Below are 23,599 nucleotides of genomic sequence, written 5' to 3' on the forward strand. Positions count from 1 at the left end.
CGTGTACCTGAGTCTCTCTGCTCCATCTCCCCTGACGCTATCACATAGGAACGTGTACACTGCAGCGTGTATATATACATTACAGCGTGTACCTGAGTCTCTCTGCTCCATCTCCCCTGACGCTATCACTCAGGAACGTGTACACTGCAGCGTGTATATATACATTACAGCGTGTCCCTGAGTCTCTCTGCTCCATCTCCCCTGACGCTATCACTCAGGAACGTGTACACTGCAGCGTGTATATATACATTACAGCGTGTACCTGAGTCTCTCTGCTCCATCTCCCCTGACACCATCACTCAGGAACGTGTACACTGTAGCGTGTATATATACATTACAGCGTATACCTGAGTCTCTGCTCCATCTCCCCTGACGCTATCACTCAGGAACGTGTACACTGCAGCGTGTATATATACATTACAGCGTGTACCTGAGTCTGTCTGCTCCATCTCCCCTGACGCTATCACTCAGGAACGTGTACACTGCAGCGTGTATATATACATTACAGCGTGTACCTGAGTCTGTCTGCTCCATCTCCCCTGACGCTATCACTCAGGAACGTGTACACTGCAGCGTGTATATATACATTACAGCGTGTACCTGAGTCTCTCTGCTCCATCTCCCCTGATGCTATCACTCAGGAACGTGTACACTGCAGCGTGTATATATACATTACAGCGTGTACCTGAGTCTGTCTGCTCCATCTCCCCTGACGCCATCACTCAGGAACGTGTACACTGCAGCGTGTATATATATATTACAGCGTGTACCTGAGTCTCTGCTCCATCTCCCCTGACGCTATCACTCAGGAACGTGTACACTGCAGCATGTATATATACATTACAGCGTGTACCTGAGTCTCTGCTCCATCTCCCCTGACACTATCACTCAGGAACGTGTACACTGCAGCGTGTATATATACATTACAGCGTGTACCTGAGTCTGTCTGCTCCATCTCCCCTGACGCTATCACTCAGGAACGTGTACACTGCAGCGTGTATATATACATTACAGCGTGTACCTGAGTCTCTCTGCTCCATCTCCCCTGACGCTATCACTCAGGAACGTGTACACTGCAGGGTGTATATATACATTACAGCGTGTACCTGAGTCTCTGCTCCATCTCCCCTGACGCTATCACTCAGGAACGTGTACACTGCAGCGTGTATATATACATTACAGCGTGTACCTGAGTCTGTCTGCTCCATCTCCCCTGACGCCATCACTCAGGAACGTGTACACTGCAGCGTGTATATATACATTACAGCGTGTACCTGAGTCTGTCTGCTCCATCTCCCCTGACGCCATCACTCAGGAACGTGTACACTGCAGCGTGTATATATACATTACAGCGTGTACCTGAGTCTGTCTGCTCCATCTCCCCTGACGCTATCACTCAGGAACGTGTACACTGCAGCGTGTATATATGCATTACAGCGTGTACCTGAGTCTCTCTGCTCCATCTCCCCTGAAACTATCACTCAGGAACGTGTACACTGCAGCGTGTATATATACATTACAGCGTGTACCTGAGTCTCTCTGCTCCATCTCCCCTGACGCTATCACTCAGGAACGTGTACACTGCAGCGTGTATATATACATTACAGCGTGTCCCTGAGTCTGTCTGCTCCATCTCCCCTGACGCTATCACTCAGGAACGTGTACACTGCAGCGGGTATATATACATTACAGCGTATACCTGAGTCTGTCTGCTCCATCTCCCCTTACGCTATCACTCAGGAACGTGTACACTGCAGCGTGTATATATACATTACAGCGTGTACCTGAGTCTCTCTGCTCCATCTCCCCTGACGCTATCACTCAGGAACGTGTACACTGCAGCGTGTATATATACATTACAGCGTGTACCTGAGTCTCTCTGCTCCATCTCCCCTGACGCTATCACTCAGGAACGTGTACACTGCAGCGTGTATATATATACATTACAGCGTGTACCTGAGTCTCTCCGCTCCATCTCCCCTGACGCCATCACTCAGGAACGTGTACACTGCAGCGTATATATACATTACAGCGTATACCTGAGTCTGTCTGCTCCATCTCCCCTGACGCCATCACTCAGGAACGGGTACACTGCAGCGTGTATATATACATTACAGCGTGTACCTGAGTCTGTCTGCTCCATCTCCCCTGACGCTATCACATAGGAACGTGTACACTGCAGCGTGTATATATACATTACAGCGTGTACCTGAGTCTCTCTGCTCCATCTCCCCTGACGCTATCACTCAGGAACGTGTACACTGCAGCGTGTATATATACATTACAGCGTGTCCCTGAGTCTCTCTGCTCCATCTCCCCTGACGCTATCACTCAGGAACGTGTACACTGCAGCGTGTATATATACATTACAGCGTGTACCTGAGTCTCTCTGCTCCATCTCCCCTGACACCATCACTCAGGAACGTGTACACTGTAGCGTGTATATATACATTACAGCGTATACCTGAGTCTCTGCTCCATCTCCCCTGACGCTATCACTCAGGAACGTGTACACTGCAGCGTGTATATATACATTACAGCGTGTACCTGAGTCTGTCCGCTCCATCTCCCCTGACGCTATCACTCAGGAACGTGTACACTGCAGCGTGTATATATACATTACAGCGTGTACCTGAGTCTGTCTGCTCCATCTCCCCTGACGCTATCACTCAGGAACGTGTACACTGCAGCGTGTATATATACATTACAGCGTGTACCTGAGTCTCTCTGCTCCATCTCCCCTGACGCTATCACTCAGGAACGTGTACACTGCAGCGTGTATATATACATTACAGCATGTACCTGAGTCTCTCTGCTCCATCTCCCATGACGCTATCACTCAGGAACGTGTACACTGCAGCGTGTATATATACATTACAGCGTGTACCTGAGTCTCTGCTCCATCTCCCCTGACACTATCACTCAGGAACGTGTACACTGCAGCGTGTATATATATATTACAGCGTGTACCTGAGTCTGTCTGCTCCATCTCCCTTGACGCTATCACTCAGGAACGTGTACACTGCAGCGTGTATATATACATTACAGCGTGTACCTGAGTCTCTCTGCTCCATCTACCCTGATGCTATCACTCAGGAACGTGTACACTGCAGCGTGTATATATACATTACAGCGTGTACCTGAGTCTCTGCTCCATCTCCCCGGACGCTATCACTCAGAAACGTGTACACTGCAGCGTGTATATATACATTACAGCGTGTACCTGAGTCTCTCTGCTCCATCTCCCCTGACGCTATTACTCAGGAACGTGTACACTGCAGCGTGTATATATATATTACAGCGTGTACCTGAGTCTCTGCTCCATCTCCCCTGACGCTATCACTCAGGAACGTGTACACTGCAGCGTGTATATATACATTACAGCGTGTACCTGAGTCTCTCTGCTCCATCTCCCCTGACGCTATCACTCAGGAACGTGTACACTGCAGCGTGTATATATATACATTACAGCGTGTACCTGAGTCTCTCTGCTCCATCTCCCCTGACGCTATCACTCAGGAACGTGTACACTGCAGCGTGTATATATACATTACAGCGTGTACCTGAGTCTCTGCTCCATCTCCCCTGACGCTATCACTAAGGAACGTGTACACTGCAGCGTGTATATATACATTACAGCGTGTACCTGAGTCTCTCTGCTCCATCTCCCCTGACGCTATCACTCAGGAACGTGTACACTGCAGCGTGTATATATACATTACAGCGTGTACCTGAGTCTCTGCTCCATCTCCCCTGACGCTATCACTCAGGAACGTGTACACTGCAGCGTGTATATATACATTACAGCGTGTACCTGAGTCTCTGCTCCATCTCCCCTGACGCTATCACTCAGGAACGTGTACACTGCAGCGTGTATATATAAATTACAGCGTGTACCTGAGTCTGTCTGCTCCATCTCCCCTGACGCTATCACTCAGGAACGTGTACACTGCAGCGTGTATATATAAATTACAGCGTGTACCTGAGTCTCTGCTCCATCTCCCCTGACGCTATCACTAAGGAACGTGTACACTGCAGCGTGTATATATACATTACAGCGTGTACCTGAGTCTCTCTGCTCCATCTCCCCTGACGCTATCACTCAGGAACGTGTACACTGCAGCGTGTATATATACATTACAGCGTGTACCTGAGTCTCTGCTCCATCTCCCCTGACGCTATCACTCAGGAACGTGTACACTGCAGCGTGTATATATACATTACAGCGTGTACCTGAGTCTGTCTGCTCCATCTCCCCTGACGCCATCACTCAGGAACGTGTACACTGCAGCGTGTATATATACATTACAGCGTGTACCTGAGTCTGTCTGCTCCATCTCCCCTGACGCCATCACTCAGGAACGTGTACACTGCAGCGTGTATATATACATTACAGCGTGTACCTGAGTCTGTCTGCTCCATCTCCCCTGACGCTATCACTCAGGAACGTGTACACTGCAGCGTGTATATATGCATTACAGCGTGTACCTGAGTCTCTCTGCTCCATCTCCCCTGAAACTATCACTCAGGAACGTGTACACTGCAGCGTGTATATATACATTACAGCGTGTACCTGAGTCTCTCTGCTCCATCTCCCCTGACGCTATCACTCAGGAACGTGTACACTGCAGCGTGTATATATACATTACAGCGTGTCCCTGAGTCTGTCTGCTCCATCTCCCCTGACGCTATCACTCAGGAACGTGTACACTGCAGCGGGTATATATACATTACAGCGTATACCTGAGTCTGTCTGCTCCATCTCCCCTTACGCTATCACTCAGGAACGTGTACACTGCAGCGTGTATATATACATTACAGCGTGTACCTGAGTCTCTCTGCTCCATCTCCCCTGACGCTATCACTCAGGAACGTGTACACTGCAGCGTGTATATATACATTACAGCGTGTACCTGAGTCTCTCTGCTCCATCTCCCCTGACGCTATCACTCAGGAACGTGTACACTGCAGCGTGTATATATATACATTACAGCGTGTACCTGAGTCTCTCCGCTCCATCTCCCCTGACGCCATCACTCAGGAACGTGTACACTGCAGCGTATATATACATTACAGCGTATACCTGAGTCTGTCTGCTCCATCTCCCCTGACGCCATCACTCAGGAACGGGTACACTGCAGCGTGTATATATACATTACAGCGTGTACCTGAGTCTGTCTGCTCCATCTCCCCTGACGCTATCACATAGGAACGTGTACACTGCAGCGTGTATATATACATTACAGCGTGTACCTGAGTCTCTCTGCTCCATCTCCCCTGACGCTATCACTCAGGAACGTGTACACTGCAGCGTGTATATATACATTACAGCGTGTCCCTGAGTCTCTCTGCTCCATCTCCCCTGACGCTATCACTCAGGAACGTGTACACTGCAGCGTGTATATATACATTACAGCGTGTACCTGAGTCTCTCTGCTCCATCTCCCCTGACACCATCACTCAGGAACGTGTACACTGTAGCGTGTATATATACATTACAGCGTATACCTGAGTCTCTGCTCCATCTCCCCTGACGCTATCACTCAGGAACGTGTACACTGCAGCGTGTATATATACATTACAGCGTGTACCTGAGTCTGTCCGCTCCATCTCCCCTGACGCTATCACTCAGGAACGTGTACACTGCAGCGTGTATATATACATTACAGCGTGTACCTGAGTCTGTCTGCTCCATCTCCCCTGACGCTATCACTCAGGAACGTGTACACTGCAGCGTGTATATATACATTACAGCGTGTACCTGAGTCTCTCTGCTCCATCTCCCCTGACGCTATCACTCAGGAACGTGTACACTGCAGCGTGTATATATACATTACAGCATGTACCTGAGTCTCTCTGCTCCATCTCCCATGACGCTATCACTCAGGAACGTGTACACTGCAGCGTGTATATATACATTACAGCGTGTACCTGAGTCTCTGCTCCATCTCCCCTGACACTATCACTCAGGAACGTGTACACTGCAGCGTGTATATATATATTACAGCGTGTACCTGAGTCTGTCTGCTCCATCTCCCTTGACGCTATCACTCAGGAACGTGTACACTGCAGCGTGTATATATACATTACAGCGTGTACCTGAGTCTCTCTGCTCCATCTACCCTGATGCTATCACTCAGGAACGTGTACACTGCAGCGTGTATATATACATTACAGCGTGTACCTGAGTCTCTGCTCCATCTCCCCGGACGCTATCACTCAGAAACGTGTACACTGCAGCGTGTATATATACATTACAGCGTGTACCTGAGTCTCTCTGCTCCATCTCCCCTGACGCTATTACTCAGGAACGTGTACACTGCAGCGTGTATATATATATTACAGCGTGTACCTGAGTCTCTGCTCCATCTCCCCTGACGCTATCACTCAGGAACGTGTACACTGCAGCGTGTATATATACATTACAGCGTGTACCTGAGTCTCTCTGCTCCATCTCCCCTGACGCTATCACTCAGGAACGTGTACACTGCAGCGTGTATATATATACATTACAGCGTGTACCTGAGTCTCTCTGCTCCATCTCCCCTGACGCTATCACTCAGGAACGTGTACACTGCAGCGTGTATATATACATTACAGCGTGTACCTGAGTCTCTGCTCCATCTCCCCTGACGCTATCACTAAGGAACGTGTACACTGCAGCGTGTATATATACATTACAGCGTGTACCTGAGTCTCTCTGCTCCATCTCCCCTGACGCTATCACTCAGGAACGTGTACACTGCAGCGTGTATATATACATTACAGCGTGTACCTGAGTCTCTGCTCCATCTCCCCTGACGCTATCACTCAGGAACGTGTACACTGCAGCGTGTATATATACATTACAGCGTGTACCTGAGTCTCTGCTCCATCTCCCCTGACGCTATCACTCAGGAACGTGTACACTGCAGCGTGTATATATAAATTACAGCGTGTACCTGAGTCTGTCTGCTCCATCTCCCCTGACGCTATCACTCAGGAACGTGTACACTGCAGCGTGTATATATAAATTACAGCGTGTACCTGAGTCTCTGCTCCATCTCCCCTGACGCTATCACTAAGGAACGTGTACACTGCAGCGTGTATATATACATTACAGCGTGTACCTGAGTCTCTCTGCTCCATCTCCCCTGACGCTATCACTCAGGAACGTGTACACTGCAGCGTGTATATATACATTACAGCGTGTACCTGAGTCTCTGCTCCATCTCCCCTGACGCTATCACTCAGGAACGTGTACACTGCAGCGTGTATATATACATTACAGCGTGTACCTGAGTCTCTGCTCCATCTCCCCTGACGCTATCACTCAGGAACGTGTACACTGCAGCGTGTATATATAAATTACAGCGTGTACCTGAGTCTGTCTGCTCCATCTCCCCTGACGCTATCACTCAGGAACGTGTACACTGCAGCGTGTATATATACATTACAGCGTGTACCTGAGTCTCTGCTCCATCTCCCCTGACGCTATCACTCAGGAACGTGTACACTGCAGCGTGTATATATACATTACAGCGTGTACCTGAGTCTCTCTGTTCCATCTCCCCTGACACCATCACTCAGGAACGTGTACACTGCAGCGTGTATATATACATTACAGCGTGTACCTGAGTCTCTCTGCTCCATCTCCCCTGAGGCTATCACTCAGGAACGTGTACACTGCAGCGTGTATATATACATTACAGCGTGTACCTGAGTCTCTCTGCTCCATCTCCCCTGACGCTATCACTCAGGAACGTGTACACTGCAGCGTGTATATATACATTACAGCGTGTACCTGAGTCTGTCAGCTCCATCTCCCCTGACACTATCACTCAGGAACGTGTACACTGCAGCGTGTATATATACATTACAGCGTGTACCTGAGTCTCTGCTCCATCTCCCCTGACGCTATCACTCAGGAACGTGTACACTGCAGCGTGTATATATACATTACAGCGTGTACCTGAGTCTCTGCTCCATCTCCCCTGACACTATCACTCAGGAACGTGTACACTGCAGCGTGTATATATACATTACAGCGTGTACCTGAGTCTCTCTGCTCCATCTCCCCTGACGCTATCACTCAGGAACGTGTACACTGCAGCGTGTATATATACATTACAGCGTGTACCTGAGTCTCTCTGCTCCATCTCCCCTGACGCTATCACTCAGGAACGTGAACACTGCAGCGTGTATATATACATTACAGCGTGTACCTGAGTCTCTCTGCTCCATCTCCCCTGACGCTATCACTCAGGAACGTGTACACTGCAGCGTGTATATATACATTACAGCGTGTACCTGAGTCTCTGCTCCATCTCCCCTGACGCTATCACTCAGGAACGTGAACACTGCAGCGTGTATATATACATTACAGCGTGTACCTGAGTCTCTGCTCCATCTCCCCTGACACCATCACTCAGGAACGTGTACACTGCAGCGTGTATATATACATTACGGCGTGTACCTGAGTCTCTCTGCTCCATCTACCCTGACGCTATCACTCAGGAACGTGTACACTGCAGCATGTATATATACATTACAGCGTGTACCTGAGTCTCTGCTCCATCTCCCCTGACGCTATCACTCAGGAACGTGTACACTGCAGCATGTATATATACATTACAGCGTGTACCTGAGTCTCTGCTCCATCTCCCCTGACGCTATCACTCAGGAACGTGTACACTGCAGCGTGTACCTGAGTCTCTGCTCCATCTCCCCTGACGCTATCACTCAGGAACGTGTACACTGCAGCGTGTATATATACATTACAGCGTGTACCTGAGTCTCTGCTCCATCTCCCCTGACGCTATCACTCAGGAACGTGTACACTGCAGCGTGTATATATAAATTACAGCGTGTACCTGAGTCTGTCTGCTCCATCTCCCCTGACGCTATCACTCAGGAACGTGTACACTGCAGCGTGTATATATACATTACAGCGTGTACCTGAGTCTCTGCTCCATCTCCCCTGACGCTATCACTCAGGAACGTGTACACTGCAGCGTGTATATATACATTACAGCGTGTACCTGAGTCTCTCTGTTCCATCTCCCCTGACACCATCACTCAGGAACGTGTACACTGCAGCGTGTATATATACATTACAGCGTGTACCTGAGTCTCTCTGCTCCATCTCCCCTGAGGCTATCACTCAGGAACGTGTACACTGCAGCGTGTATATATACATTACAGCGTGTACCTGAGTCTCTCTGCTCCATCTCCCCTGACGCTATCACTCAGGAACGTGTACACTGCAGCGTGTATATATACATTACAGCGTGTACCTGAGTCTGTCAGCTCCATCTCCCCTGACGCTATCACTCAGGAACGTGTACACTGCAGCGTGTATATATACATTACAGCGTGTACCTGAGTCTCTGCTCCATCTCCCCTGACACTATCACTCAGGAACGTGTACACTGCAGCGTGTATATATACATTACAGCGTGTACCTGAGTCTCTGCTCCATCTCCCCTGACGCTATCACTCAGGAACGTGTACACTGCAGCGTGTATATATACATTACAGCGTGTACCTGAGTCTCTGCTCCATCTCCCCTGACACTATCACTCAGGAACGTGTACACTGCAGCGTGTATATATACATTACAGCGTGTACCTGAGTCTCTCTGCTCCATCTCCCCTGACGCTATCACTCAGGAACGTGTACACTGCAGCGTGTATATATACATTACAGCGTGTACCTGAGTCTCTCTGCTCCATCTCCCCTGACGCTATCACTCAGGAACGTGAACACTGCAGCGTGTATATATACATTACAGCGTGTACCTGAGTCTCTCTGCTCCATCTCCCCTGACGCTATCACTCAGGAACGTGTACACTGCAGCGTGTATATATACATTACAGCGTGTACCTGAGTCTCTGCTCCATCTCCCCTGACGCTATCACTCAGGAACGTGAACACTGCAGCGTGTATATATACATTACAGCGTGTACCTGAGTCTCTGCTCCATCTCCCCTGACACCATCACTCAGGAACGTGTACACTGCAGCGTGTATATATACATTACGGCGTGTACCTGAGTCTCTCTGCTCCATCTACCCTGACGCTATCACTCAGGAACGTGTACACTGCAGCATGTATATATACATTACAGCGTGTACCTGAGTCTCTGCTCCATCTCCCCTGACGCTATCACTCAGGAACGTGTACACTGCAGCATGTATATATACATTACAGCGTGTACCTGAGTCTCTGCTCCATCTCCCCTGACGCTATCACTCAGGAACGTGTACACTGCAGCGTGTACCTGAGTCTCTGCTCCATCTCCCCTGACGCTATCACTCAGGAACGTGAACACTGCAGCGTGTATATATACATTACAGCGTATACCTGAGTCTCTCTGCTCCATCTCCCCTGACGCTATCACTCAGGAACGTGTACACTGCAGCGTGTATATATACATTACAGCGTGTACCTGAGTCTCTGCTCCATCTCCCCTGACGCTATCACTCAGGAACGTGAACACTGCAGCGTGTATATATACATTACAGCGTGTACCTGAGTCTCTGCTCCATCTCCCCTGACACCATCACTCAGGAACGTGTACACTGCAGCGTGTATATATACATTACGGCGTGTACCTGAGTCTCTCTGCTCCATCTACCCTGACGCTATCACTCAGGAACGTGTACACTGCAGCATGTATATATACATTACAGCGTGTACCTGAGTCTCTGCTCCATCTCCCCTGACGCTATCACTCAGGAACGTGTACACTGCAGCATGTATATATACATTACAGCGTGTACCTGAGTCTCTGCTCCATCTCCCCTGACGCTATCACTCAGGAACGTGTACACTGCAGCGTGTACCTGAGTCTCTGCTCCATCTCCCCTGACGCTATCACTCAGGAACGTGAACACTGCAGCGTGTATATATACATTACAGCGTATACCTGAGTCTCTCTGCTCCATCTCCCCTGACGCTATCACTCAGGAACGTGAACACTGCAGCGTGTATATATACATTACAGCGTATACCTGAGTCTCTCTGCTCCATCTCCCCTGACGCTATCACTCAGGAACGTGTACACTGCAGCGTGTATATATACATTACAGCGTGTACCTGAGTCTCTGCTCCATCTCCCCTGACGCTATCACTCAGGAACGTGTACACTGCAGCGTGTATATATACATTACAGTGTGTAGCGGAGCCTGTGTGACATCGGGAATGGGAAGGAGACATACATACTATTGGGAATACTAGTGCTGGTGCCATCATACCGTGCCAGGAACATGCACTCCTCCTCTCTGTACAATCGGTGGCTGATGATTTGGTAATGTGTCCCCAACTTGCGGCTAATAACATTTTTCATTAGATCCCGAGAGATTCCAGAACTAAACGGTGCCAGGTCCTGCTGCATAACCCTAGTGGATGAAAAGTGCCATGTCATGGCAAAGAGGTGAGGTCACAGGGGAGTGGGGGGGCGGGCACACTGGGCTGTCAGCAGAGGGGGCGGGCACACAGGGCTGTCAGCAGAGGGGGGGGCGGGCACACTGGGCTGTCAGCAGAGGGGGGGAGGCGGGCACACTGGGCTGTCAGCAGAGGGGGGGGCAGGCACACTGGGCTGTCAGCAGAGGGAGGGGCAGGCACACTGGGCTGTCAGCAGAGAGAGGGGCAGGCACACTGGGCTGTCAGCAGAGGGGGGGGGCGGGCACACTGGGCTGTCAGCAGAGGGGGGGGCGGGCACACTGGGCTGTCAGCAGAGGGGGGGGCGGGCACACTGGACTGTCAGCAGAGGAGGGAGGGCAGGCACACTGGGCTGTCAGCAGAGGGGGGAGGGCGGGCACACAGGGCTGTCAGCAGAGGGGGGAGGGTGGGCACACAGGGCTGTCAGCAGAGGGGGGGCGGGCACACTGGGCTGTCAGCAGAGGGGGGGGCGGGCACACTGGGCTGTCAGCAGAGGGGGGGGCGGGCACACCGGGCTCTCAGCAGAGGGGGGGGCGGGCACACTGGGCTGTCAGCAGAGGGTGGGCACACTGGGCTGTCAGCAAAGGGGGGGGCACACTGGGCTGTCAGCAGAGGGTGGGCACACTGGGCTGTCAGCAGAGGGTGGGCACACTGGGCTGTCAGCAGAGGGTGGGCACACTGGGCTGTCAGCAAAGGGGGGGGCGGGCACACTGGGCTGTCAGCAAAGGGGGGGGCGGGCACACTGGGCTGTCAGCAAAGGGGGGGGCGGGCACACTGGGCTCTCAGCAGAGGGGGGGGGGCGGCACACCGGGCTCTCAGCAGAGGGGGGGGGCCGGCACACCGGGCTCTCAGCAGAGGGGGGGGGCGGGCACACTGGGCTGTCAGCAGAGGGTGGACACACTGGGCTGTCAGTAGAGGGTGGCGGGCACACTGGGCTGTCAGCAGAGGATGGCGGGCACACTGGGCTGTCAGCAAAGGGGGGGGCGGGCACACTGGGCTGTCAGCAGAGGGGGCGGTAACACGATATTAGAAGAAAGGAGGGGTCCGGGACCCTCATACCAGTGGTAGCAGGTGTCATTGTGACATGGCGTGTGACTTTGGACTCTCCTGTGTATACGATGCAGATATTGGTGCCAGCGTGGGTCTGACGTGGAGAGAATAGATTATACACAGTTATACAGAAGTAGTCTCTGGCTATCACTTATCATTACTATGGATACAGAACTTTGCACCTAGATTCCTACAACATGCTCCCCATAACCAAAACTATCCGCGCGTACCAAGACTCCAGCGCCGTCCCGGCAAACCCCATAGCGCTCATCAGAGCACCACACACAGCACAAACACAAACAGAAGTTGTGGTCAGAACATGTGGACGTAGTTGGTGTAACATATAGGAAATATCACTTACTTGAAAAATCTTTATTCAAATACAAAGCAGCCCAATCTGACTAGTATTCAACACAGACTATTCTAGTGACCTGACTACAATACAGAGAGCATCCTAGTGAGCTACATACTGTACATTGTATAGGTATAACCATCGACCACCCATGGATTATGACCAATGTTAAGTGCTTTTGCTATCGATGACTAGGCACAGTTGCATCCCAGTGACTACCACACAATACAGGGGGCATTCTAGTGACCACATACAGTACAGGGGTGGGGGGTGATACTAGTGACCACATAGAGTACAGGGTGCATAATAGAGACCACCAAACAGTACAGGGGGGATAGTTATTCCCATATAGTATGGGGGGGGCATACTAGTGACCACATACAGTATGGAGGGGGGTACTAGTGACCACATACAGTACAGGGGGGAGGATACTAGTGAGTCCCATACAGTACGGGGGGGGATACTAGTGACTGATACTAGTGACTCATAAACAGTACGGGGGGGGGGATATACTAGGGACTCCCATACAGTACGGGGGGGGGGATATACTAGTGACTCCCATACAGTACGGGGGGGGGGGATATACTAGTGACTCCCATACAGTACGGGGGGGGGGGGGGGATATACTAGTGACTCCCGTACAGTACGGGGGGGGGGGATATACTAGTGACTCCCATACAGCATACAGTACGGGGGGGGGGGATATACTAGTGACTCCCATACAGTACGGGGGGGGGGGGGGGAATATACTAGTGACTCCCATACAAGTACGGGGGGGGGGGATATACTAGTGACTCCCATACAGTATGGGGGGGGGGGGGATATACTAGTGACTCCCATACAGTACGGGGGGGGGGATATACTAGTGACTCCCATACAGTACAGGGGGGGGGGGGATATACTAGTGACTCCCATACAGTACGGGGGGGGGGGGGATATACTAGTGACTCCCATACAGTACGGGGGGGGGGGAATATACTAGTGACTCCCCATACAGTACGGGGGGGGGGATATACTAGTGACTCCCATACAGTACGGGGGGGGGGGATATACTAGTGACTCCCATACAGTACGGGGGAAGGGGGCAATATTAGTGACCACATACAGTACAGAGTGCATCCTAGGGGCTCACATAAGGTACACGGGACATACAAGTGACCTCCTGCTCCATAGCTCACCCCCGCATTTACCCTGCCCGCTGCCCCGCACTTACCCCCCCTCCTGCTCCCCCCGCACTTACCCCATGCTTCCCCCCGCACTTACCCCCCCCTGCTCCCCCACACTTACCCCTCCTGCTACCCCGCACTTACCCCCCCTGCTGCCTCGCACTTACCCCCCCTGCTGCCCCGCACTTACCCCCCCTGCTCCCCAGCACTTACCCCTCCTGCTCCCCCGCACTTACCCCACTGCTCCCCCGCACTTACCCCCCTCCTGCTCCCCCGCACTTACCCCATGCTTCCCCCGCACTTACCCCCCCTGCTCCCCCACACTTACCCCTCCTGCTACCCCGCACTTACCCCCCCTTCTGCCCCGCACTTACCCCCCCTGCTGCCCCGTACTTACCCCCCTGCTCCCCAGCACTTACCCCCACTGCTCCCCCGCACTCAGGACCCAACTGCTCCCCCGCACTTAGGACCCCCCGCACTCACCCCCACTGCTCCCCCGCACTTACCCCCTTGCTCCCCCGCACTTACCCTCCTGCTCCCCCGCACTCAGGACCCCCCTGCTCCCCCGCACTTACCCCCCTGCTCCCCCGCACTCAGGACCCCCCTGCTCCCCCGCACTTACCCCCCTGCTCCCCCGCACTCAGGACCCCCCTGCTCCCCCGCACTTACCCTCCTGCTCCCCTGCACTCAGGACCCCCCGCACTTACCCCCCTGCTCCCCCGCACTCAGGACCCCCCTGCTCCCCCGCACTTACCCCCCTGCTCCCCCGCACTCAGGACCCCCCTGCTCCCCCGCACTCAGGACCCCCCTGCTCCCCCCGCACTCAGGACCCCCCTGCTCCCCCGCACTTACCCTCCTGCTCCCCCGCACTCAGGACCCCCCTGCTCCCCCGCACTTACCCCCCAGCTCCCCCGCACTCAGGACCCCCCTGCTCCCCCGCACTTACCCTCCTGCTCCCCCGCACTCAGGACCCCCCTGCTCCCCCGCACTTACCCCCCTGCTCCCCCGCACTCAGGACCCCCCTGCTCCCCCGCACTTACCCCCCTGCTCCCCCGCACTCAGGACCCCCCTGCTCCCCCGCACTTACCCCCCAGCTCCCCCGCACTCAGGACCCCCCTGCTCCCCCGCACTTACCCTCCTGCTCCCCCGCACTTACCCCCCAGCTCCCCCGCACTCAGGACCCCCCTGCTCCCCCGCACTTACCCTCCTGCTCCCCCGCACTCAGGACCCCCCTGCTCCCCCGCACTTACCCCCCTGCTCCCCCGCACTCAGGACCCCCCTGCTCCCCCGCACTTACCCCCCTGCTCCCCCGCACTCAGGACCCCCCTGCTCCCCCGCACTTACCCCCCAGCTCCCCCGCACTCAGGACCCCCCTGCTCCCCCGCACTTACCCTCCTGCTCCCCCGCACTCAGGACCCCCCTGCTCCCCCGCACTTACCCTCCTGCTCCCCCGCACTTACCCCCCCGCTCCCCCGCACTCAGGACCCCCCTGCTCCCCCGCACTTACCCTCCTGCTCCCCCGCACTCAGGACCCCCCTGCTCCCCCGCACTTACCCCCCTGCTCCCCCGCACTCAGGACCCCCCTGCTCCCCCGCACTTACCCCCCTGCTCCCCCGCACTCAGGACCCCCCTGCTCCCCCGCACTTACCCCCCAGCTCCCCCGCACTCAGGACCCCCCTGCTCCCCCGCACTTACCCCCCTGCTCCCCCGCACTCAGGACCCCCCTGCTCCCCCGCACTTACCCCCCTGCTCCCCCGCACTCAGGACCCCCCTGCTCCCCCGCACTTACCCCCCAGCTCCCCCGCACTCAGGACCCCCCTGCTCCCCCGCACTTACCCTCCTGCTCCCCCGCACTCAGGACCCCCCTGCTCCCCCGCACTTACCCCCCAGCTCCCCCGCACTCAGGACCCCCCTGCTCCCCCGCACTTACCCCCCTGCTCCCCCGCACTCAGGACCCCCCTGCTCCCCCGCACTTACCCCCCTGCTCCCCCGCACTCAGGACCCCCCTGCTCCCCCGCACTTACCCCCCAGCTCCCCCGCACTCAGGACCCCCCTGCTCCCCCGCACTTACCCCCCAGCTCCCCCGCACTCAGGACCCCCCTGCTCCCCCGCACTTACCCTCCTGCTCCCCCGCACTCAGGACCCCCCTGCTCCCCCGCACTTACCCCCCTGCTCCCCCGCACTCAGGACCCCCCTGCTCCCCCGCACTTACCCCCCAGCTCCCCCGCACTCAGGACCCCCCTGCTCCCCCGCACTTACCCTCCTGCTCCCCCGCACTCAGGACCCCCCTGCTCCCCCGCACTTACCCCCCAGCTCCCCCGCACTCAGGACCCCCCTGCTCCCCCGCACTTACCCTCCTGCTCCCCCGCACTCAGGACCCCCCTGCTCCCCCGCACTTACCCTCCTGCTCCCCCGCACTCAGGACCCCCCTGCTCCCCCGCACTTACCCTCCTGCTCCCCCGCACTCAGGACCCCCCTGCTCCCCCGCACTCAGGACCCCCCTGCTCCCCCGCACTTACCCTCCTGCTCCCCCGCACTCAGGACCCCCCTGCTCCCCCGCACTTACCCCCCTGCTCCCCCGCACTCAGGACCCCCCTGCTCCCCCGCACTTACCCCCCAGCTCCCCCGCACTCAGGACCCCCCTGCTCCCCCGCACTTACCCCCCAGCTCCCCCGCACTCAGGACCCCCCTGCTCCCCCGCACTTACCCTCCTGCTCCCCCGCACTCAGGACCCCCCTGCTCCCCCGCACTTACCCCCCTGCTCCCCCGCACTCAGGACCCCCCTGCTCCCCCGCACTTACCCCCCAGCTCCCCCGCACTCAGGACCCCCCTGCTCCCCCGCACTTACCCTCCTGCTCCCCCGCACTCAGGACCCCCCTGCTCCCCCGCACTTACCCCCCAGCTCCCCCGCACTCAGGACCCCCCTGCTCCCCCGCACTTACCCTCCTGCTCCCCCGCACTCAGGACCCCCCTGCTCCCCCGCACTTACCCTCCTGCTCCCCCGCACTCAGGACCCCCCTGCTCCCCCGCACTTACCCTCCTGCTCCCCCGCACTCAGGACCCCAGGATACAGAGCCCCGAGAAGCAATAACAGCAACATCTCTCAGACATCCATTAGTCGCGTCTAACCGCCAGGCCCGATCCGTCTGATCGTCAATCTCTTCTCTAGGCCACAACCAACATGGCAGCCGCTACTCCGGCATGGCATGCCGGGAGTTGTAGTTCTTTATTTTTGACAACGCAGGAAAGGGGAGGAGTCAAGTTCAGACAGATGAGTAATGTATAACAACATTCCCATATAATATACAGACGTGTAATAATGTACCAGCATACAATATATACAGATGTGTAATAATGTACCACCATATAATATACAGATGTGTAATAATGTACCACCATTTAATATATACAGATGTGTAATAATGTACCACCATTTAATATATACAGATGTGTAATAATGTACCAGCATACAATATATACAGATTTGTAAAAATGTACCACCATTTAATATATGGAGATGTGTAATAATGTACCAGCATACAATATATACAGATGTGTAATAATGTACCACCATATAATATATACAGATGTGTAATAATGTACCAGCATACAATATATACAGATGTGTAATAATGTACCACCATTTAATATATACAGATGTGTAATAATGTACCACCATTTAATATATACAGATGTGTAATAATGTACCAGCATACAATATATACAGATTTGTAAAAATGTACCAGCATATAATATATACAGATGTGTAATAATGTACCACCATTTAATATATGGAGATGTGTAATAATGTACCAGCATACAATATATACAGATGTGTAATAATATACCACCATACAATATATACAGATGTGTAATGGTACAAGGTCTACACCACAAAACATACCAGGAAAGACTAAAAGATCTTAATATGTATAGTTTGGAGCAGAGAAGGGAAAGGGGGGACATGATAGAAACGTTCAAATATATAAAGGGTTTTAACAGGGTAAAGGAAGGAGACGCTCTTCAAAGAAAGAGAAGTATTAGAACAAGAGGACATGATCTGACACTGGAGGGTGGTAGGTTCAGGGGAAATCTGAGGAAAAATTACTTCACAGAAAGGGTAGTGGACAAGTGGAATAGCCTCCCATCAGACCATCAGAGGTGGAATAGCCTCCCATCAGACCATCAGAGGTGGAATAGCCTCCCATCAGACCATCAGAGGTGGAATAGTCTCCCATCAGAGGTGGAATAGTCTCCCATCAGAGGTGGATTAGCCTCCCATCAGAGGTGGAATAGCCTCCCATCAGAGGTGGACTAGCCTCCCATCAGAGGTGGATTAGCCTCCCATCAGAGGTGGAATAGCCTCCCATCAGAGGTGGACTAGCCTCCCATCAGAGGTGGAGTAGCCTCCCATCAGAGGTGGAGTAGCCTTCCATCAGAGGTGGAGTAGCCTCCCATCAGGGGTGGAATAGCCGCCCATCAGAGGTGGACTAGCCTCCCATCAGAGGTGGACTAGCCTCCCATCAGAGGTGGACTAGCCTCCCATCAGAGGTGGAATAGCCTCCCATCAGAGGTGGAGTAGCCTCCCATCAGAGGTGGAATAGCCTCCCATCAGAGGTAGAGTAGCCTCCCATCAGAGGTGGACTGGCCTCATACATGGGATATCCTTCAGAAGAAGTAAGGATCAATAAGTGTTGAGGTAACAATATGTTTAAAAATTGGGCAGATTAGATGGGCCAAGAGGTTCTTATCTGCCGTCAAATTCTATTTCTATGTAATAATATACCACCATAAAATATATACAGATGTGTAATAATGTACCATCATATAATATACAGATGTGTAATACAACACCATAAAATATATACAGATGTGTACCATCATATAATATACAGATGTGTAATAATGTACCATCATATAATATACAGATGTGTAATAATGTACCACCATTTGATATATACAGATGTGTAATAATGTACCACCATACAATATATTCAGATGTGTAATAATGTACCACCATATAATATACAGATGTGTAATAATGTACCACCATACAGTATATTCAGATGTGTAATAATGTACCACCATACAATATATTCAGATGTGTAATAATGTACCAGCATATAATATATACAGATGTATAATAATGTACCACCATACAAAATATACCGATGTGTAATAATATACCACCATACAATATATACTGATGTGTAAATATATAACGCCATATAATCCTATACAGTTGTGTAATACACCACCATATAATATACAGATGTGTAATACACCACCTTATAATATACAGATGTGTAATAATGTACCACCATATAATTTACAGATGGGTAATAATGTTCCACCATGTAATATACAGATGTGTAATAATGTACCACCATACAATATGTTCACATGTGTAATAATGTACCAGCATATAATATATACAGATGTGTAATACTATACCACCATATGATATATACAGATGTGTAATAATGTTCCACCATATAATATATACAGATGTGTAATAATGTACCACCATATAATATACAGATGTGTAATAATGTACCACCATACAATATATTCACATTTGTAATAATGTACCACCATATAATATATACAAATGTGTAAATATATAACACCATATAATCCTATACAGATGTGTAATACACCACCGTATAATATACTGATGTGTAATAATATACCACCATAAAATATATACAGATGTGTAATAATGTACCACCATACAATATATTAAGATGTGTAATAATGTACCACCATATAATATACAGATGTGTAATAATGTACCACCATATAATATACAGATGTGTAATAATGTACCACCATACAGTATATTCAGATGTGCAATAATGTACCACCACACAATATATACCGATGTGTAATAATATACCACCATACAATATATACCGATGTGTAAATATATAACACCATATAATCCTATACAGATGTGTAATACCCCACCATATAATATACAGATGTGTAATAATGTACCACCATATAATATACAGATGGGTAATAATGTACCACCATGTAATATACAGATGGGTAATAATGTACCAGCATATAATATATACAGATGTGTAATACTGTACCACCATATAATATACAGATGTGTAATAATGTACCACCATACAATATATTCACATGTGTAATAATGTACCATCATACAATATATACCGATGTGTAATAATATACCACCATACAATAAATACTGATGTGTAAATATATAACACCATATAATCCTATACAGTTGTGTAATACACCACCATATAATATACAGATGTGTAATACACCACCTTATAATATACAGTTGTGTAATAATGTACCACCATATAATTTACTGATGGGTAATAATGTTCCACCATGTAATATACAGATGTGTAATAATGTACCACCATACAATATGTTCACATGTGTAATAATGTACCAGCATATAATATATACAGATGTGTAATACTATACCACCATATGATATATACAGATGTGTAATAATGTACCACCATATAATATACAGATGTGTAATAATGTACCACCATACAATATATTCACATTTGTAATAATGTACCACCATATAATATATACAAATGTGTAAATATATAACACCATATAATCCTATAAAGATGTGTAATACACCACCATATAATATACAGATGTGTAATAATATACCACCATAAAATATATACAGATGTGTAATAATGTACCACCATACAATATATTCAGATGTGTAATAATGTACCACCATATAATATACAGATGTGTAATAATGTACCACCATATAATATACAGATGTGTAATAATGTACCACCATACAGTATATTCAGATGTGCAATAATGTACCACCACACAATATATACCAATGTGTAATAATATACCACCATACAATATATACCGATGTGTAAATATATAACACCATATAATCTTATACAGATGTGTAATACCCCACCATATAATATACAGATGTGTAATAATGTACCACAATATAATATACAGATGGGTAATAATGTACCACCATGTAATATACAGATGGATAATAATGTACCACCATATAATATATACAGATGTGTAATACTGTACCACCATATAATATACAGATGTGTAATAATGTACCACCATACAATATATTCACATGTGTAATAATGTACCACCATATAATATATACCGATGTGTAATAATATACCAACATACAATATATACCGATGTGTAAAGATATAACACCATATAATCCTATACATATGTGTAATACACCGCCATATAATATACAGATGTGTAATACACCATTATACAGATGTGTAATAATGTACCGCCATATAATATATACCGATGTGTAATAATATACCAACATACAATATATACCGATGTGTAAAGATATAACACCATATAATCCTATACATATGTGTAATACACCACCATATAATATACAGATGTGTAATACACCACCTTATAATATACAGATGTGTAATAATGTACTACCATATAATTTACAGATGGGTATTAATGTTCCACCATGTAATATACAGATGTGTAATAATGTACCACCATACAATATGTTCACATGTGTAATAATGTACCAGCATATAATATATACAGATGTGTAATACTATACCACCATATGATATATACAGATGTGTAATAATGTTCCACCATATAATATATACAGATGTGTAATAATGTACCACCATATAATATACAGATGTGTAAATAATGTACCACCATAAAATATATTCACATTTGTAATAATGTACCACCATATAATATATACAAATGTGTAAATATATAACACCATATAATCCTATACAGATGTGTAATACACCACCGTATAATATACTGATGTGTAATAATATACCACCATAAAATATATACAGATGTGTAATAATGTACCACCATACAATATATTCAGATGTGTAATAATGTACCACCATATAATATACAGATGTGTAATAATGTACCACCATATAATATACAGATGTGTAATAATGTACCACCATACACTATATTCAGATGTGCAATAATGTACCACCACACAATATATACCGATGTGTAATAATATACCACCATACAATATATACCGATGTGTAAATATATAACACCATATAATCCTATACAGTTGTGTAATACACCACCATATAATATACAGATGTGTAATACACCACCTTATAATATACAGATGTGTAATAATGTACCACCATATAATTTACTGATGGGTAATAATGTTCCACCATGTAATATACAGATGTGTAATAATGTACCATCATACAATATGTTCACATGTGTAATAATGTACCAGCATATAATATATACAGATGTGTAATACTATACCACCATATGATATATACAGATGTGTAATAATGTACCACCATATAATATACAGATGTGTAATAATGTACCACCATACAATATATTCACATTTGTAATAATGTACCACCATATAATATATACAAATGTGTAAATATATAACACCATATAATCCTATACAGATGTGTAATACACCACCATATAATATACAGATGTGTAATAATATACCACCATAAAATATATACAGATGTGTAATAATGTACCACCATACAATATATTCAGATGTGTAATAATGTACCACCATATAATATACAGATGTGTAATAATGTACCACCATATAATATACAGATGTGTAATAATGTACCACCATACAGTATATTCAGATGTGCAATAATGTACCACCACACAATATATACCGATGTGTAATAATATACCACCATACAATATATACCGATGTGTAAATATATAACACCATATAATCTTATACAGATGTGTAATACCCCACCATATAATATACAGATGTGTAATAATGTACCACTATATAATATACAGATGGGTAATAATGTACCACCATGTAATATACAGATGGGTAATAATGTACCACCATATAATATATACAGATGTGTAATACTGTACCACCATATAATATACAGATGTGTAATAATGTACCACCATACAATATATTCACATGTGTAATAATGTACCACCATATAATATATACCGATGTGTAATAATATACCAACATACAATATATACCGATGTGTAAAGATATAACACCATATAATCCTATACATATGTGTAATACACCGCCATATAATATACAGATGTGTAATACACCATTATACAGATGTGTAATAATGTACCGCCATATAATATACAGATGGGTAATAATGTACTACCATGTAATATACAGATGTGTAATAATGTAAACCCATATAATATATACAGATGTGTAATACTGTACCACCGTATAATATACACAGATGTGTAATAATAATGTACACCATATAATGTATACAGATGTGTAATAATGTACCACTAAATATACAGATGTGTAACAATATACCACCATGTATTATACAGATGTGTAATAATATACCACCATATAATACACAAATGTGTAATAATATGCCACCATATAATATATTATCTAAGAGACCAGACCAGCGGAAACACCAAATGACTACCTCCCATACACCAGCCCAGCAGAAGGAAGCTGAGAGCAGCACCTCCTGCAGACTAGGTACAGCTTACAGCAGCTGCTCCGTCCTCCCCTCTGGGTCCGTGTCTGGTGCCTAGCCCTTCC

The 23,599-nt window shown here is 48.6% G+C and overlaps 1 protein-coding gene across 2 annotated transcripts in view; it reads right to left on the bottom strand.

Moving 5' to 3' along the window:
• Positions 1-17,167, bottom strand: part of POGLUT1 (protein O-glucosyltransferase 1) — a 61,742-nt gene extending 44,575 nt beyond the window's left edge. For both annotated transcript variants that reach the window (XM_088472440.1, XM_088472441.1), the window contains exons 1-3: positions 17,029-17,167; positions 12,484-12,568; positions 11,238-11,381 (exon numbers count right to left, since the gene is read on the bottom strand). In XM_088472440.1, coding sequence (XP_088328566.1) covers positions 11,238-11,381; positions 12,484-12,568; positions 17,029-17,092 — 293 coding nt within the window. In that variant the 5' untranslated portion in view covers positions 17,093-17,167. The remainder of the gene's footprint in view (positions 1-11,237; positions 11,382-12,483; positions 12,569-17,028) is intronic.
• Positions 17,168-23,599: the final 6,432 nt, after the last annotated feature.

Source organism: Taudactylus pleione, unplaced genomic scaffold, assembly GCF_031769625.1.
Source record: "Taudactylus pleione unplaced genomic scaffold, aTauple2 ptg000123l, whole genome shotgun sequence".
Taxonomy (NCBI): domain Eukaryota; kingdom Metazoa; phylum Chordata; class Amphibia; order Anura; family Myobatrachidae; genus Taudactylus; species Taudactylus pleione.